At 37.0% G+C, this 20,520-nt stretch overlaps 1 protein-coding gene across 1 annotated transcript in view; it reads left to right on the forward strand.

Annotated features, from left to right (window-relative positions):
• slc15a4 (solute carrier family 15 member 4) overlaps positions 1-20,089 on the forward strand; it is a 72,659-nt gene extending 52,570 nt beyond the window's left edge. The window contains exon 9 of the mRNA XM_062051093.1: positions 18,117-20,089. Within this exon, the coding sequence (XP_061907077.1) occupies positions 18,117-18,268 (152 nt within the window). The 3' untranslated portion in view covers positions 18,269-20,089. The remainder of the gene's footprint in view (positions 1-18,116) is intronic.
• Positions 20,090-20,520: the final 431 nt, after the last annotated feature.

The following is a 20,520-nucleotide window of genomic DNA, read 5'->3' on the forward strand; positions in this document are numbered from 1 at the left end:
ATTTGTGACCAGAATGTTTCTTAATCTAGTCTTTTAGGAATCGTTGAAAGGACAGTGTTGTATGTGGGAGATCGGTGGTGTCGCAGACCACCTCCCTCTGTTCAGGGATGTTTTTTTAACCTTGACATAGATGGCTTTCCTCTTTTATACCATCCGTCCTCCTGTCCAGAATCCAACTGTAATTTCATTATACATATAAGTTAGGGTTTTAATCGCCCCCACTTGTGCCAATAAGGATGCCAGACGCTTCCACACACCTGGGAGGCTATTAACAGCACCCACAAAAACAATCTGGCATATGTTATGCAGTGTAATGGTGTATGCACTGATTCATATATTGGAGAAACAAAACAACCACTAAACCAATCTCTTCAGGCCAAGACTCTGCTGTCTACCTGCAGCTCAAGGAAAATCAGCACTCCTTTGAGAACATACATTTCCAAAAAAAAACGTCTACTTTGTCTTATTGATTTAAGTGAGTAGATAATATGATTTGTATACACTATCATTCAAAAGTTTGGGGTCACATTGAAATGTCCTTATTTTTGAAGGAAAAGCACTGTACTTTTCAATGAAGATAACTTTAAACTAGTCTTAATTTTAAAGAAATACACTCTATACATTGCTAATGTGGTAAATGACTATTCTAGCTGCAAATGTCTGGTTTTTGGTGCAATATCTACATAGGTGTATAGAGGCCCATTTCCAGCAACTATCACTCTGGTGTTCTAATGGTACAATGTGTTTGCTCATTGGCTCAGAAGGCTAATTGATGATTAGAAAACCCTTGTGCAATCATGTTCACACATCTGAAAACAGTTTAGCTCGTTATAGAAGCTACAAAACTGACCTTCCTTTGAGCAGATTGAGTTTCTGGAGCATCACATTTGTCGGGTCAATTAAACGCTCAAAATGGCCAGAAAAAGAGAACTTTCATCTGAAACTCGACAGTCTATTCTTGTCCTTAGAAATGAAGACTATTCCACAAAATTGTTTGGGTGACCCCAAACTTTTGAACGGTAGTGTATCTTAATAGTTTCATTTGTTAATTTGACTTTTTCCTCAGAGTTTCCCCTAGATTTCCACCGTATATGTGGTGGTGGGGCCTTGGTTAGGAGCATGGTCAATTTGACATTAATAGATGACATCATGGTAATTTTAATTTGCAACGATGCGTACATTTTCTTGAGAAAGTCTAAACAAATGTTTTATGTATGTTTCAAAACAAATCTGTGTTATTTAATAATCAAATGTTTTTTCTTCTGTTCTTCTCTATTTTCATATTTTCATATTTTCCTTTTGAATTAGAGATGAAAAAATAACTTGAGGTGGCATAGTGATACTCTCCACAATGAAGTTACTGTAAAACTAACCACACTAAGGAAAGTACATTACATACACATGAAGTGCACATACATGTAGGAATCACTTTAAATTGATAATAGAGTTTAGAATAAACTAAAAATAAAGTTATACAGGATGAAGTTAAACTCTAATGCCGCTACTTAGGTTAGAGTCCATGTCAGATTTTTGTCACTGCATCTCATGTTATTAATGCTGTGGCACAACATCACAGTTCTGTCAGCTCTATTCTCCAAGATCAAATATTTCACACTCTATTTTCAGGCCCGCTGCGCACCGCATTGATAGATGCATCAGTTCTTTTTGTTGTATCCTGTCATCATAGTGTTTTGTTTATTCCTCTGAATGTGTAATTATCAACAAAGATGTGTTCACAACACAGGGACTGAAAAATAACCTTGTGCAAGCACATTGCAGTGTTGCTGTGATCTGTTCTTCTGAGCCCAACTGATCATGCAAAGCTTGATGATCTCATGTCCAAATGCGTTAGTCCTGTACTTTGATCAGCAGCACAAGATGCCCTGTTAAATCATGTACAAGAACATCAAGGTTTTTGTGTTAGCATAGAGGATGGTACACCGCCACCTCCAAGTAGAGGTGCTAATATTATGGGGAAAAAAGTATACAATTTGAGATATACATATATGATACACAGGGACATATGCTACTCATTTTGACTCAGTAAATAGTTGGACAAGACACATTTTTTCAATTGAAAGTACAAAACCAATTTCCATCAAATGTTGTAGAGGGGGAGCACATGGACCAAGAAAGAGTCGATTAAATTATAGTGAGGATATACCGATAGTGAAAGGTTATTAAAGTTTGAGTCTCTATGACAGGGGTCGGCGACCCAAAATGTTGAAAGTGCCATATTGGACCAAAAATACCCAAAAAATTAAATAATTAAAAGCCTCATGTAAGTGTTATAATGAAGGCAACACATGATGTAAGTGTCTATATTAGCTATAATAGCCTATTATCAAAATGACTATGTGTCACAGACTGCTGCAAATCTTTGCTGACAGAAATGTGTAAATGTAATATTTATTCTACACATTAGTAAAACGGAGGCTTCTCAGAGGGTGAGATAACTCCTAGAAATGACTGGCTTAGAATGGCCAAAAGTATAGATGTGTGTGTCCAAGTTAAAGGAAATGACAGGTTGTCTTCTTATAATGGATTTATTGCAGTCTTAGGCAAGCTTTGTAACGTTTGCTGTGGTCTATAACCGCACACAAACAACTTATCAGAAATTTAACTAATATTACATACAAATAATGTCATGGGACATCCATCCATCCATCTATTTTCTACCGCTTGTCCCTTTCAGGGTCGCGGGGGGTGCATCCAGATATAATTTAAATACACAGAGGACATAAGTAAAGGGAATTAAATGAGCTCAAATATACCTACAAATAAGGCATAGTGATGCAATATGTACCTACAGCTAGCCTAAATAGCATGTTAGCGTCGATTAGCTTGCAGTCATGCAGTGACCAAATATGCCTGATTAGCCCTCCAACAAGTCAATAACATCAACAAAGCTCACCTTTGTGCATTCACACACAGTATAAGAAGTTTGGTGGACAAAATGAGACAAAGGAGTGTCATAAAAAGTTGTGCAAACTACAGTGAGTTCAAGGACCGTCAAATTTAGTAGGACAAAATGACGCTCGCCAAATACGCTCATCAGTGAAGATGTTTAACATAAAGAGTGGGATTTCCAACCATTAGGGAGTTTTTTTTGTCATTTTTTGTCCTACAAAAGCCATATTAAAACAAAAAATATTTTTTTCTGGAAATGAATACAAAAATAATTTTTCAAGTCAATATTAACAATATAGTTGCAAATTCTGCACAAAATAGACAAAAAACAAGTCATAGCTATTTTTGAAAATTAATAAACAGATACATTTGACAGGAGACCAATGTTTACATTTTTAAAACATGTTCAATGTTACTATGTCAGATTTATAAAAATACACAACCAAGTGAATCACTTGCTCTTTTTTTCTGTGTAGTGAGAATCACACAGACCGAACTGTCGTCTGGCATGATGATATTATCGCTGCTAATTTTATTCATCTACCTTGATAATGACTCGGTAAATAACTTAACAGTGTGTTGTATAGATAAATAGTATCAAGTTCTCAATTGTAAAGTTTTTTTTGTCACCCAGTAGGTCATGACAGCAAATAATTGAGAAGCACTGTTCAAGGCCATTCGTACTGTGCTGGACTTCGGCGTGATTGGCTTGCACTCAGCATTCTTGCTTTGACCCATTTGCCTGTGTAATCACTTCCAGCATCCTGACTTGTGGATGATTTCTATTAGGGAAGGTGAAGGCTGTCATGAATTACTAGTCAGAGAAGCAAACTCACAATAATTAAATTACTTTATTATGCCAGTGTTATTTTGACAGCAGTTTTAATTTAGTTTTAGTCATTTCTTTTGACGAAAATACCTTTTAGTTTTAGTCATCTAAATTGTTTTAGTTTTAGACGACTAAATTCCACAACCTTTTAGTCTGCTAAAATTACAGTAAATTTAGTCGACTTTCATCCACTTCTTTCTCCCAGGTGAACACATAATACGATGTGGTACTTGTTAAATGCACAGTTTTGTCAAAACGTGGACCTTGGGGTGTTGTGTTTTCCCGGAATGCAAAGGAAAGTTGGCGCGGGCAAGGCGTGAAGGTAAGGACATCTTTTATTTTAACACTAACTACAAAATACAAACAAAAGGGTACAAACAAAAGGCGCGCACAAAGGCGGAGAACAAACTTGAATAATGAAACCAAAACTAGCACTTGGGCAAAAAACTATGAACAATAAACAAAAACTTACTTGGAACGCAGGGAACTATGGCATAGATTTCAAAGGTAGCATGGAGGTACAGAAGTAGCATGGCATGAAGTGAGCTGAGGTAATGTCGCCAGGACGATCAACAGAAAAAGACAGGCTTAAATAACAGTGACATGATTAGTGACAGGTGCGCGAGTGCAAAACGTGAGACGGGTGCGTGACATGAGGACAGGTGAAAACTAATGGGTTGTCATGGAAACAAAACAAACAAGAGTGCAGAAAGGGTCCAAAAACCAAACCGAACATAACCAAAACAAAACATGATCACACAGACATGACAAGTTTTGTTTTGGCAGTAAGAAATACAACTTCCTTATCTCACAAAGAAAAGCATCTGATTGGCTCTCCTTCGTAACTCACTCCAGGCACCTCTCTCATGCGTTGTAAGAGTTATAACTCGATATATTCCAATCTTCAATCAATCAATCAATGTTTATTTATATAGCCCTAAATCACAAGTGTCTCAAAGGGCTGTACAAGCCACAACGACATCCTCGGTTCAGATCCCACATCAGGGCAAGGAAAAACGCAACCCAATCTTGCCCCACTATGCCTAGGCAATATGACCTACAAATAAAACCTCCGACCAAAAAATTTGATTTACGATTCGTTTCCAATTTGTTTCCCTACTTTTTAAAGAAACCAATGAATACAAATGACTGAGACGCGTTTTTTGTCTTTTATTTGATCAAAAACTAGTAGTTTGAAATGACAGTGCATACACTGACTACGTCATACTCTTAGCAAAATTATAATATGAATATTGTTATTCTTTATGCCGTTGTGGCTTGTGCAGCCCTTTTGAGATGTTTGTGATTAAGGACTATGTAAGTAAACTTTGATTGATTGATTGAACATTGAGATTAATAAAGTGCAAACTTAAAACTTCTGTCTTGAATAAAAAACGTTTCAAAATTAAAATGTAGTATTATACATTGTATGGAAATACATAACTAAAGTTAAACATTGAGAGGACTATAGTTTCAGTAAGTGGATAAACGCAGGTTTTGCTTTAGTGATCGTTTTCAACTGTTTTTCTTTGTCATCATACATGGTATCATCACACATACCCTGGTGTAAATGATTCCACCACAGTAAGCTGCTTTTTAGTGGGTATTTGTTTGTTGTTGCAGTCTTGTTTGCCTCGTAAAGAGTTGCATTTCTGGAAGCTTCAGTTTCAGATCCAGGAATAACTTTGTGTTCCTTTTTTTAAACACACTTTGCAGCATGCAGTAATTTTTTACATGTATGTTGCCACAAAACAAAACTACTGACAAAATGTTTCTTTCGAACAAACGTCTCGCTCGTGTTAGCATTAGCATTAGCCATGTTTTTCTAGGTATTGAGGAGATGGAGGGTAGGGCGGAAGCTACGAAAGCTTCTGGGGGCAAAAAGTATGCCTGAGCAAGAGGAGAATTTTTGTTTTTTAATCGTCCACAAGCAACAAAAAAATATAATTTATCCATAAAATCGATATATCACCCAGGCTTATGTCCCAAACATCTACAAGACTAAATTACATATGAATGGATTTAGTTTTTGTAAACCTTTCTGTCCCGTTTTTATTTTTCTATTAATCATCTTAGCAAATGTGTATTTGCTTTGATTAGTTATTGATTCATTTTAGTCAGAGGAAAATTAGTTATTGATGATAACTAAGACGAAAACTATTGGTCAAAAAAATTAACACTGTATTACGCAGACAAATGTAGTCGTAAGTATGGATACTAGGATAGGATAGGTCTTTATTGTCATTGCACAAGTACAACGAAACTTTGTTTTCAGCACAAACCCGTTCAAGATTAGACAAACAAACAGTGTACAGGGTTACAGAACAGGAACACTGATGGGTCGCCACAAGGCGCCCCATAAAAGATGGGGAAAAAGGTAAAACGCTGGGGAAGGATGAGTAAAAAATACAATCTAGACTGGGCTCCTAAGGGGGCCCAGTCTGGAGTGGGAAAAAACCTCCACAGCAAAGCACATAGGGAGTGCGGGGTCATGGTGGTAGGCCGCAGCTCTCAGGCGCTGACCATCCATTCATCACCCCTATGGGATTTGCGTCAAGGGCGTTGGATTGGGGGGGTGGGGTATGTATGTGTGTGGCGTATATTTTTGTGGATGCATGTTTGTGTGTAAGCCTGCAGTGTGTCTCTGTTCCGCGGCCTTGATGTTGTGCAGCCGATAGTCAGTCCAAAGTCAACAACAACAGGTGCGTGTCCATGAGAGACAAGAAGGGAGTTTGTTGTGTCTTCGCTGCACTGTCCTTCGGGAGAGTCTCGAAGCCAGGGAAACAATCCAAGCCGTGCCGTGGGTTGATTACTTTAAGTTATTGCTACTGAGAAATGTGTAGGTTACTTTGCCAAATAACTGATACTGGCAAGGATCATTTTATGGCTGCTACTTTGCACACATGCATATGCAAAGTAATGCTGTAAAAATGCTTCTGCAAAGTTATAGGGTGTGCACACTGGACACTCATGCAACCATCACGCCCTAATGTTTTTATGGTTTATTTTTGAAATAATAGATACCGACTGTGCCTAATTTATCCAAATACAATTGTCCGTTAGTGCCCCACTGCGCTTTTGACAATGAATAATATAAACATACATTATAGAATGCAGAAGTGAGCTCATAGTTAAAGGTTCAGGCTGATTCATTCACTCTGACGATAAAATTGTAATGAGCTTTAAAATGTGAGAACCCTGCTGACGCTGCAGAGGAGTCATTTATCATGCATCTGCTGTCAGTCCAATCCTCACACACGTGTGAGAATTCAGTCAATATGAGTCAGCACCAAGAAGATGATCTTTGTGACTTGCCAATAATTCATTCATCAAACAGCAAAAGATCGAAGATGCTAATAGCAACATACTTGGACTGTAAACGTGAGGCATTATTGCCCTTGTCTCTCATGCAGCAGCAGGAAGAATGGCATTTTTACTTCTGTCTAAACATGTTTATGTTACTTTTACGCAACATGACTGTTTAAGCTGTGACTGTACATACAAGTATTTTTCAAGCGCACTCTCTTTCGCACCTACATGTATGGACAATTTAGAGTCTTTGCGATGAGACCACTGCACTGCCATTTGTTTGCCCTATAATGTAGTTTACCTTAGTTTTTGTTAGTAATATCTGTTCCAAAATGTCAGACAAAGACTGAATTGTATGAAAACCAAAGAAAATGTTCCCATAAGAAATAACATAAATCCAATTAATCCGTTCCAGACACTCAAAAATAATAACACAAATCACATTTTATTAAGGCTGTATTAAACTTAGTCGATTCATAGTCAAATCTGATTTGTTAGTTGTGTTTTTTTGTTTTTTTAAGAGCACAGCTGATGGGACTGTATCCCCCATGATTGTGTCAGTAACGTCACATGGATGTAGAAATAGCCGCGACAGGAAAGAGGGGAAAGAATAACTAAGAACCCAATGGTAATGTAACCCTCACAGAGTTAATAAAAGTAGCGTACATAATAATTAAGCATAACATTAGGTTAATGTATTAGAAAAACAACAATAAAATCCTTTACTTTGTCGGCGAGACTGGGGGAGTTAGGAGGAAGTTACGTGTTTGACTACCGTCCGTTACAAAACGAACTTAAAGTTAGCTCACTTTTTGTTGTGTGTTTCATTTAAACCGTTCCCCATGCAACCTGTGTTAACTCGGAACATGTACCGTATTTTTCGGACTATAAGTCGCTCCGGAGTATAAGTCGCGCCGGCCAAAAATGCATAATAAAGAAGGGAAAAAGCATATGTAAGTCGCACTGGAGTATAAGTCGCATTTTTGGGGGAAATTTATTTGATAAAACCCAACACCAAGAATAGACATTTGAAAGGCAATTTAAAATAAATAAAGAATAGTGAACAACAGGCTGAGTAAATGTACGTTATATGACGCATAAATAACCAACTGAGAACGTGTCTGGTATGTTAACGTAACATATTATGGTAAGAGTCATTCAAATAACTATAACATATAGAACATGCTATATGTTTACCAAACAATCTGTCACTCCTAATCGCTAAATCCCATGAAATCTTATACGTCTATTCTCTTACGTGAATGAGCTAAATAATATTATTTGATATTTTACGGTAATGTGTTAATAATTTCACACATAAGTCGCTCCTGAGTATAAGTCGTACACCCGACCAAACTATGAAAAAAACTGCGACTTATAGTCCGAAAAATACGGTACTTTACACTTTGTTTGTAACACTTCTTTCAGCACAAGACTTCAAATGTTCTCCCACCAGCCACACATATCCTTCATATTTGATGAAGATATAATATTATAACATGCTACAGTATGTTAATGTTTATAATTTTGATGTTCGTGTACGCATCTCACTGAAGTTTCTATACGATGTTGGAACTCAGCACTGCTTTTGTCGTGTTAAAGTTGACATTAAAGTTAAACAAGAGTGCTATAATCTGTTGGTAGACTACAACAATATCTGCCACAGTTCGTACAGGTTCAACTGTACTTAATTTGTTAGGGGTTATTGGATTGATAGTCTAATCAGATTCCCCAAAATCGAATCATCGAATTAATAAGTCTATGAGCATGAACTGATAAAGCCTACTTGGATGAGAGGGGAAAAGTCTTCTAAGACAAACCAAACAGTCCAATTGCGATCGATTTAATGCCCTGAGAATGCAATTACCTGAATGAATGAGAACATCCATTGACACGTCGAATTGTCAACTAATCTAAGATACCCCTACATTTCCTAGGATATTTTTAGTTTTACATGTAGAAAACAATGCAAAACACAAATACACTACCATTCAAAAGTTTGGGGTCACATTGAAATGTCCTTATTTTTGAAGGAAAATCACTGTACTTTTCAATGAAGATAACTTTAAACTAGTCTTAACTTTAAAAAAAATACACTCCATACATTGCTAATGTGGTAAATGACTATTCTGGCTGCAAATGTCTGTTTTTTGGTGCAATATCTACCTAATTGATGATTAGAAAACCCTTGTGCAATCATGTTCACACATCTGAAAACAGTTTAGCTCGTTACAGAAGCTACAAAACTGACCTTCCTTAGAGCAGATTGAGTTTCTGGAGCATCACATTTGTGGGGTCAATTAAACGCTCAAAATGGCCAGAAAAAGAGAACTTTCATCTGAAACTCGACAGTCTATTCTTGTTCTTAGAAATGAAGGCTATTCCACAAAATTGTTTGGGTGACCCCAAACTTTTGAACGGTAGTGTAAATGCTGAAAAAATACTTTAATATTTAACGTCTTTACTGAAAACTCTTGTTTTGCAAAGACAGCCATTGGTGGAGAGGGGTAGAGGAGAGTTACATAGAATCTCCCCTACTGCTTCGTACTTTGCTACAACTTATTTTTGGAATTCAATGTGTTTCTTACCTTCTTTATCAAAGTGCAACTTTCTTAGACCTCATGGTGTCTACTTCTATCAGCTGTACTCAATTAAAGAATAGCACAGAGACTAAGTCACGTCTCTGAGTCACTAATGTGTGAATCTTACGAAAAGGGGGGTATAGGAAAAGCGAGGTACCTCTGTATACATAAGGGATATACTTTTTTTCACTTTAGGCTTTTTCTTGTTCGCGGGTAACGCTGTGTGTTAATCACATGGATGGTTTTGCCTTAATGTTTACGCGGGATGCCCTTCCTTATCCAACCCCGGCCAGAAATTGAACCCAGGCACATTGAGTTGAGTTGAGTTTGAGTTTATTTCGAACATGCATGCGTACAACATGATACATCACAATTTCCAGTTTCTCTTTTGAACATGTTCGAAAAGGAGTAGGAAGAAGCAGAGCTCATTTAATCCTACCCCTTTTCTTTTACATAACCGTTTCTAAAACTTTTGTTCACTTCCTGTTCTCAATTTATTCACAATATACTGCATAAGTAATCACAATAAAAATAAATAAATAAATAATACTCTGTGAAGTAAGTTACATTTCATATGGTGAGATGAGTAAGATTATTTTGAAAATGAACGGATGGCTGCATGAAATAAATTTAGAATGTTTATCATGGTTCTTCTTCTTTGTACTTTGTAAACACTTTAAGTTTGAAGAGTTTCTTGCAGTGGATCATATTAGTACATTGTTTGATTGCTTTGCTTAATCCATTCCATAATTCAATTCCACATACTGATATACTGAAGGTCTTAAGTGTTGTACGTGCATACAAATGTTTTGAATTACATTTTTCTCTACAAAACAAAAAATACATTGCTCTGAAAGGTGTGTACCTTTACAACAACTTAAGGGATAATACTAAATACATAAATAGCTCTACAAACCATTTATAAAATATATGAAGAGGTGAAGTGAACAATGTCATGTTTAAGTAACCTTTCAGATAATAAGCATCATATCTGGAGTCATAAATGGGCATGTGAAATTAAACTATACACTTTTATCCCTTTCCCCCACAAGCCTGCCTATCATGACGGTGAATAGGCAGCAGTTGCCCACATATCTAATTAAAATCAAACCTGCTTCTCCTCGTCTTTGGCGGTATTCGCTTTGACAGTTCTACTTGTTGAAGCTAATAGGCGCTTTCTGAAGAAGACAACACATCGCTCCTGGGGCTCTATTTTTATTTTGACATAAATACAGTACAGGATAGAAGCAATATTCTGTAGGTGAAACTGCACCGACTGCACAGCCTGTAACATAATATTCCAATGTTGGCTACAGTCAGGTAGCCTGTGAGACAACAGTTAATGGAATAAAACTCATTACAGCAGTATCTGGGTTTTTGTACGCCCCACTTTTGAGAAAAATGTGCCCCAATTGGTGTACTTTGCCCAAAGAATCCCATGTGTTAGTGACTCAATCTCTTAGTTTTTTTAATAAAATAAGTATGACTGCAAAGTAAGCTACAATGGAGCAAAATACAGTTGAGTGTAGGGCTGGGCGATATGGCCTTTTATTAAAATCTTGATATATTTAGGCCATGTCACGATACACGATATGTATCTCGATATTTTGCCTTAGCCTTGAATGAACACTTGATGCATATAATCACAGCAGTATGATGATTCTATGTGTCTACATTAAAACATTATTGTTCATATTCATTAATATATGCTTATTTTAAACTTTCGTGCAGAGAGGGAAATCACAACTAAGTCAATTTACCAAAACTGTATTTATTAAACAGCTATTAAGCAGTGGCACAAACATTCATGTCATTTCCAAAACAGAAAGTGCAAGATTGTCAGAGACATTTTAAAACAAGTTGTGATTGCACTTTTGTGCATGATGTCACTAAGATGACATATCAAAACAACACTAAATTAAAGTGCTCTTTTTGTACAGAACGCCACTACAATAGTTTAAAACAAATAAAGTGCACTTTTGTGCATGATGTCACCAAGATGACATATCAAAAACAACACTAAATTAAAGTGCACTTTTTGTACAGAACGCCACTACAATAGTTTAAAACAAAGAAAGTGCACTTTTGTGCATGATGTCACACAAGATATTTCAATAACTGTCAAATAAAAATGAGCTGCATAATAGGAAATCAAATAGTGTATGTCCTTCACTATGTGGTAGGTTACTGCGGACGTTATCTCCTTCTGTTGTTGACTATTTTTTTCATACGGTGTTGATCTGGAAATGGTTGCTTCGGCATTTTGTTGGTTTAGCACCGGCCGGAGATGTTGACATGCAGAGTTTCAAGCACTCTTCATTCTCTAGCAGGTGACTTTTCAAATGATGCTACATTAGCAGTGGTGCTACTTTTTGTAGCAACGCTTTTGCCGCATAATTGTTCAACATCTTCCCGCTTGAAGCCAAACCACCGCCAGACGATGGTTTTTCTTGGGAATTAATTCTTCCTCCATTTGTTACCAGATTCGCACCTTCTCTCTCTTGTATTACCACCCGCACCGCACCGTTAGCATCACAGCTAACGTTACCATGTCGCTACCTCTCTGCTCCGCGGGAGCGTGTGACGTTGCACACATGACGTATGTAAGAAGGTGCGCTTGTTTTAAGTCTCTGTAAGAAGGAGAGACAAGAAAGAGTGGGAAACGCATGCAGTGTAATGCCCGCAGCTAAAAGCAACTGTGTGAGATCGTATACTCGAATATCGCGATATAGTCATTTTCTATATCGCACAGAGACAAACCCGCGATATATCGAGTACCGTATTTTTCGGAGTATAAATCGCTCCGGAGTATAAGTCGCACCGGCCGACAATGCATAATAAAGAAGGAAAAAAACATATATAAGTGGCACTGGAGTATAAGTCGCATTTTTTGGGGAAATTTATTTGATAAAACCCAACACCATGAATAGACATTTGAAAGGCAATTTAAAATAAATAAAGAATAGTGAACAACAGGCTATATAAGTGTACGTTATATGACGCATAAATAACCAACTGAGAATGTGCCTGGTATGTTAACGTAACATATTATGGTAAGAGTCATTCAAATAACTATAACATATAGAACATGCTATACGTTTACCAAACAATCTGTCACTCCTAATCGCTAAATCCCATTAAATCTTATACGTCTAGTCTCTTACGTGAATGAGCTAAATAGTATTATTTGATATTTTACGGTAATGTGTTAATCATTTCACACATAAGTCGCTCCTGAGTATAAGTCGCACCCCCGGCCAAACTATGAAAAAAACTGCGACTTATAGTCCGAAAAATACGGTATATCGATATATCGCCCAGCCCTAGATGAGTGCCAGCCCTTTGATAAAGAAGCTGAGAAACAAATATTGCATTAAAAAAGTAACTCGTAGCAAATTACAAAGGTGGCCTCCCCTCTCCCCTCCCCTCCCCTTTTCCATCTTTGCTGGTCGCTGTCGATGTTAAACGCTAATTTATCAATTTCATTCATCATCGTGCCTCACAATACGAAAGTCCTGAGTTCAATCCCGGGCTCGGGATCCTTCTGTGTGGAATTTGCATGTTCTCCCCGTGACTGCGTGGGTTCCCTCCGGGTACTCCGGCTTCCTCCCACCTCCAAAGACATGCACCTGGGGATAGGTTGATTGGCAACACTAAATTGGCCCTAGTGTGTGAATGTGAGTGTGAATGTTGTCTGTCTATCTGTGTTGGCCCTGCGATGAGGTGGCGACTTGTCCAGGGTGTACCTGGACCTGCCTTCCGCCCATGTGCAGCTGAGATAGGCTGCAGCACCACCCGCGACCTCAAAAGGGACAAGCTGTAGAAAATGGATGGATTTATATGTACGGTGGTACCTCAACCTATAAGCACATTGTGTCCACAACCAAGCTAGTAATTCAGAACACTCGTATCTCAGAGCAGCCCCCGTCCATCCATCCATCCATTTTCTACTGCTTGTTCCTCTCGGGGTCGCAGGGGTGGCTGGAGACTATCCCAGCTGCATTCGGGCGGAATGCATAGACAATTTGCCACCTCATCACAGTGCCAACACAGATAGACCGACAACATTGACACTCACATTCACACACTAGGGCCAATGTAGTGTTGCATTGAATTGTAATGAATTGAATTGTGTTCTTTCAAAAGACCACAGTTTTAACATATAAAATGCCTTTTAATAAGAAAAAGTAACTTTTTGTTAATAAATGCTGTTTGAAAATCATTACAGTGAAGCTAGAACAACAACATGTGACAATATATTAACACATATTTGCTTTAATAGCGCAACCCTATAATATTATTTCAACCGAGAGTGAAAATGCTCATAGCTCAAAGTATGCTCGCAATTTAAAGCATAACAAAAAGCTGAGCGACAGCTCGTATCTCAAATTACTCTTTAAGTTACGGTAACACTGTATGTCACATTGTTTTCTGCATGTAAAATGATAATTATTCTCTGTAAAATGTGTATTGTGTTCATGTTTTTGGGTGTCTGAAAAAGATGAATTGGATTTACATGATTTCTTATGGAAAAAAATTGCTTCGGTTTTTGTACAACTCCTTTATTACAGTCTTTATTACGGATTACAGTCGATTCATTTTCAAATCTGATTTTTCAGTTTAGATCTCGAGAGGGACAAGCAGTAGAAAATGCAGGGTTGGATAACTGGGATAAATAAATTTTTGCAAAGTAGGTTTTAAATCAAATATTTTCATATTTGATGATGGGGCGGTATAGCTCGGTTGGTAGAGTGGCCGTGCCAGCAACTTGAGGGTTCCAGGTTCGATCCCCACTTCCGACATTCTAGTCACTGCCGTTGTGTCCTTGGGCAAAACACTTTACCCACCTTCACCCAGTGCCACCCAAACTGGTTTAAATGTAACTTAGATATTGGGTTTCACTATGTAAAAGCGCTTTGAGTCACTAGAGAAAAGCGCTTTGAGTCACTAGAGAAAAGCGCTATATAAATATAATTCACTTCACATAGCTAGAGCATTAAAAAAACTGTATTAGACTTTCTGAGTACGATTTCCAACACGCTCCCATTGAATACATTATTAGCTGACTTTTGCTAATGTGTATGTATTAGGGCTGTGAATCTTTGGGTGTCCCACGATTCGATTCAATATCGATTCTTGGGGTCACGATTCGATTCAAAATTGATTTTTTTTTTTTCAATTCAACACGATTCTCGATTCAAAAACGATTTTTTTCCTGATTCAAAACGATTCTCTTTTCATTCAATACATAGGATTTCAGTAGGATCTACCCCAGTCTGCTGACATGCAAGCAGAGTAGTAGATTTTTGTAAAAAGCTTTTATAATTGTAAAGGACAATGTTTTATCAACTGATTGCAATAATGTAAATTTGTTTGAACTATTAAATGAACCAAAAATATGACTTATTTTATCTTTGTGAAAATATTGGACACAGTGTGTTGTCAAGCTTACGAGATGCAATGCAAGTGTAAACCACTGTGACACTATTGTTCTTTTTTTTTTTATGAATGTCTAATGATAATGTCAATGAAGGATTTTTAATCACTGCTATGTTGAAATTGTAACTAATATTGATACTGTTGTTGATAATATTCATTTTTGTTTCACTACTTTTGGTTTGTTCTGTGTCGTGTTTGTGTCTCCCCTCAATTGCTCTGTTTATTGCTGTTCTGAGTGTTGCTGGGTCGGGTTTAGTTTTGGAATTGGATTGAATTGTTATGGTATTGCTGTGTATTGTTTTGTTGGATTGATTAATAAATTTTTTTTAAATAAAAAATAGATTTTTTTTAAATGAGAATTGATTCTGAATCGCACAACGTGAGAATCGCGATTCGAATTCGAATCCATTTTTTCCCACACCCCTAGTATTTATGATTTGGAATGCATTCTTGTTTTACGTAGGGTTTGTGGATGATGGACAGAATAAAAAAATGCAGTTCCCATTTAAACTTAAAGATGCTTATTTACCACCTGCTCAGTGGCCTTGTGGTTAGAGCAGGGGTGTCCAAACTTTTTCCACTGAGGGCCGTACACGGAAAAATTTAAGCTTGCGGGGGCCATTTTGATATTTTTCATTTTCAAACCTTAACAAAATATATGGATTTTTTTTTTAACCTTTAGGGCTCCCGGGGACTATAAAGGGTCTCAGTCATTAAACTGTTAAAAATAAGTCAAATTATTATTATTATTATTTTTTTAAGGCTATATCAACTTGAGGTTGATATAAAGTAAAAAAAAAAAAAAAGGTTTTCTGTCAAAGACAACTTTGTTTTTTATAGTAAAACTGAAATATGCAGTATTTAGTCATTAGAGCAGGGGTGTCAAACGTACGGCCCGAGGGCCGGATCAGGCCCGCGAACAGGATTTATCCGGCCCGCGGGATGAGTTTGCAAAGTATAAAAATTTACCTGAAATGTTTGAATGAAAGAAACTGCTGTTCTAAATGTGTCCACTAGATGTCACAATAGCAATTATTTGTATCTTTGTAGATGATGCTACATATGTACAAAATAAACCACATTAGTACATCAGTCGAGGAAAGTGATCAAACTACATAAATAACATCCTGTAATTTGATTTTGATATACTTATTTTTATCTTGATAGATTGAACATTAACACCAATGATGAACATTATCACATCATTTATTCAGAAAATATAGATAATGACAAATAAATTATTAACCGCAACATGTATGTGTAAAATAAAAACCTAACAAAATTATGATTTGTACATTTGTGCTTGTTCTATTTTTAAACAAAGAAAACAACCTGAAGTTGTCTTTATTTTTAAGTTATCGTGCCGTGATTTTACCAGTCCGGCCCACTTGGGAGTAGATTTTTCTCCGTGTGGCCCCCCATCTAAAATGACTTTGACACCCCTGCATTAGAGCCTTAAAAGATCCATAATGCAGGACACCATTGATTTTAATTCTTTAATATTTTTGAGTAATCACAGTGAAAAGTTAAATAAAATCCTACTAAATATATTTGGGATCCAAAAGGTCCCCCACTAATAAAGTGATACATTTTTATTTTTATTTTTTTAACTTTTAACACTTAAATTACGAGATCGACTTCAGATATATCTATCGATTTTACGTTTGAACTATTATTTTGTTTGTTTTATGCTCTTTTGTCGAATAAAACTTTGATGTTTTTATATGGCAACCACACAATATATGCAATATTTTTTCCACATAAAACATTTTAAAGTGATATTTTTTAACTAATAATTCATTATAACATAGATTTTTAGTCTTTTTTTTTTTTTTTTAGCAATGGCAAAAAAGAAAAATAAACAAAGACAAAAGAAATAAAACAGCCTGCATGGCAGCTTCGTGTCAACATTGCAACTTTTTCTTGTTAGATTTCACCTCATTCCACTTTTTAAAAATGTTTTTTTTTAATTTTTGCAATATTATCAATTTTGCCATTTTTGCAGAATGTGTGGCGGGCCGGTAAACAATTAGCTGCGGGCCACAAATGGCCCCCGGGCCGCACTTTGGACACCCCTGGGTTAGAGTGTCCGCCCTGAGACTGGAAGGTCGTGAGTTCAAACCCCAGCCGGGTCATACCAAAGACTATAAAAATGGGGCTCATTGCCTCACTGCTTGGCACTCAGCATCAAGGGTTGGAATTGGGGGTTAAATCACCAAAATGATTCCCGGGCGCGGCCACCGCTGCTGCTCACTACTCCTCTCATCTCCCAGGGGGTGAACATGGGGATGGGTCAAATGCAGAGGATAATTTCACCACACCTAGTGTGTGTGTGACTATCATTGGGACTTTAACTTAACTTTAACTTATGAACCAAAAAAGTCCCAGAAATCTCTTAAAATACATTTGTAGTCAATAGCTTTTCCCAGCAGTATTTGTGTTGAGTTTGGATGTGTAACAAGAGCCAACGCCTCGGGGTACATTTAGGTGGCAACAACCAGGTTTGTGTTGAATTATAAGGACAAACAGCACCAGCATCCCTCGGTAATAATACCATGTACAATACCTCAGTTCCATATAGCATCACTTTCAACATTACAAAAGGAAGCCTTTGTAGCCTCCCGTTCCCACTGGAAAACAAACATTCCCTTTAAAAGCAATCAAAAACTATTTTTGCGACACAACTCACATTGATCTGCATGCTCGGATTCCTGTCTCAGCACCAAAGTGGGAGGTCAAGCGTCTCTGTTTTCAGATTGTCGTGCTGCGTGGCAGGCTGAGAAGTAACACGTAGAATCCGCTCGTCTTTCTTTGACATTTAACTACAAACGTGAATGTTATCTGTCAGAAACATGACAAGCGTGCGGTCATTTACCTTCCTTTGCGGTATTCTTTTCACTACAAGTAGCGCCTGAATAGGCCAAGACTGCCTCTTTTGTTCTGCACCATTTACATGTGTCATGTTGTCATTCCACTAAAGCATCAACCGCCCTGCGTGGAGTCTCAGCGGAGGTATAGAATAATTTCCTCTCTTTTTCTCGCCTTAGGAAACATCAACGACTGCTCGCTCCACTACTACTTCTTCCTCCTGGCGGGGATTCAGGGCGTCACCCTCCTCATCTTCCTTATCGTCTCTGTCAAGTATGACAAGCAGAGGAGCAGGGCAGGAAGCCAAAGGCAAAGACACATGTCATCATGACCCTGACGTGACCTATATCACCTGCCTGTTTCCTGTCGAGCCACTCAAAAAAAGTCTTGTAAATAGGTACTTATTAATCAAAGCAAAAAGTTCTGCGCTCGCTCAAATTATTGAGGGTTCTGTTTTTCTCTTTGAATGATTTTTATGAGACCGCGTGGCTGGAAAATGGACATAATGCAGGATGTCCATCATGTCTGTTTACTCTGTTGCCTACATTTGCACTAGACCTGCGATGGTGCCACAAGGTATCTATATGTTTTTATTCTATCTTTCATCTGTTTTTCTAACCACTTCTATTGCCAACCGTGAAACAGCAGGATTTACTCCAATTTAGGTGATTTATTATAAACATACATCCATTTGGAGGTGTGCTAAATGTACTGTATTATTTCTTAACCACAGTATATTGGCCTTAAAATGTGATACTTTTTTTTTTACACTGTACTATGCTGTGTAGTACTGTAGTGCATTTTAATCTCAATAAGGAGAGACTGAGGGCAACAACCTACACTCCAATGACAAATGGTTGAACTGACTAGAATCTCTTAGAAATCACCTATGGTGGTGAATTGCATTATGAACTCAAGTGTATCTCAGTAATTTCGAAAATTGTGTACATTTTAATCAATTTCAAGATTTTAAGTCAGACAAATAAAAATTCTGGGCATTTTTGCGCTTTGAAGTAATGAACTTTTTTATTAGCTGTAAGCACGATCATCAAAACAATTAAGAAGTACATCTTTAAATAAAATAACGAGTTAACTTCTGTGATTAATCACAGCATTGCATTAATCATTTATACACAGAAATTAACCACGCAATGTATTATGACCACAAATGCTCCTTTAACTTACCGTATTTTTCGGAGTATAAGTCGCACCGGAGTATAAGTCGCACCTGCCGAAAATGCATAATAAAGAAGGAAAAAAACATATATAAGTCGCACTGGAGTATAAGTCGCATTTTTGGGGGAAATTTATCAGAATCAGAATCAGAATGGATAAAACCCAACACCAAGAGTAGACATTTGAAAGGCAATTTAAAATAAATAAAGATTAGTGAACAACAGGCTGAATAAGTGTACCTTATATGACGCATAAATAACCAACTGAGAACGTGCCTGGTATGTTAACGTAACATATTATGGTAAGAGTCATTCAAATAACTATAACATATAGAACATGCTATACGTTTACCAAACAATTTGTCACTCCTAATCGCTAAATCCCATGAAATCTTATACGTCTAGTCTCTTACGTGAATGAGCTAAACAATATTATTTGATATTTTACGGTAATGTGTTAATAATTTCACACATAAGTCGCTCCTGAGTATAAGTCGCATATTGATATTTAAAAAATATGTTTTAAATCAAATTAATCACACTTTTAAATTTTGATTAATCCCACCAAATTACAGTCATGTATAATTTAAATCAACTTTAAAAAGGACCCCAATGTTTTGACACCGACCCAATTTCTTTCTCAGGATGTCATTTGCGAACATTTTTAAAATGTTTTACCCAAATGCAGTTTTATCTAAAGTTCCACGGAGTCACCTCACTCATCTTTGCACTGACTGAAGTATGCTTCGACTTGATCACTGACTTTGTAGCAGGGGGGTCAAAGGTACGGCCCGGGGGCCGGATCAGGCCCGCGAAAAGGTTTTATTCGGCCCGCGGGATGAGTTTGCTAATGAATGAATGAAAGCAACTGCTGTTCTAAATGTGTCCACTGGATGTCACAATAGCAATTTGTTGTATCTTTGTAGATGATGTAACATATGTACAAAATAAACAACATGATCAAACTACATAAATAACATACTGTAATTTGATTTTGATATTTTTTTTTTCTTGATAGATTGAAAATTAACACCAATGAGTTGACTGATGAACATTATCACATAATTTATTCAGAAAGTATAAATAACCACAAATAAAGATAGAATACTATTAACCGCAACATGTAAGTGTAAAAAAAAACAAAAAACATTATGATTTGTACAATTTCAGAATGTGCTTGTTCTATTTTTAAACTAAGAAAACAATCTGAAGTTGTCTTTATTTTTAAGTTATCGTGCTGTTATTTTACCAGTCCGGCCCTCTAGGGAGTAGATATTTTTTCCATATGGCCCCCGATCTAAAATGAGTGTGACACCCCCGCTTTATAGCAACCCGCATCACTGTTCAGAAAACAATTCACAGTTCGAGTAAAGGAGCATGTGCCTGCGGTCAAAATAAATTGCATGAT

The sequence above is a fragment of the Entelurus aequoreus genome, linkage group LG06 (genome assembly GCF_033978785.1).
Source record: "Entelurus aequoreus isolate RoL-2023_Sb linkage group LG06, RoL_Eaeq_v1.1, whole genome shotgun sequence".
Taxonomy (NCBI): Eukaryota; Metazoa; Chordata; class Actinopteri; order Syngnathiformes; family Syngnathidae; genus Entelurus; species Entelurus aequoreus.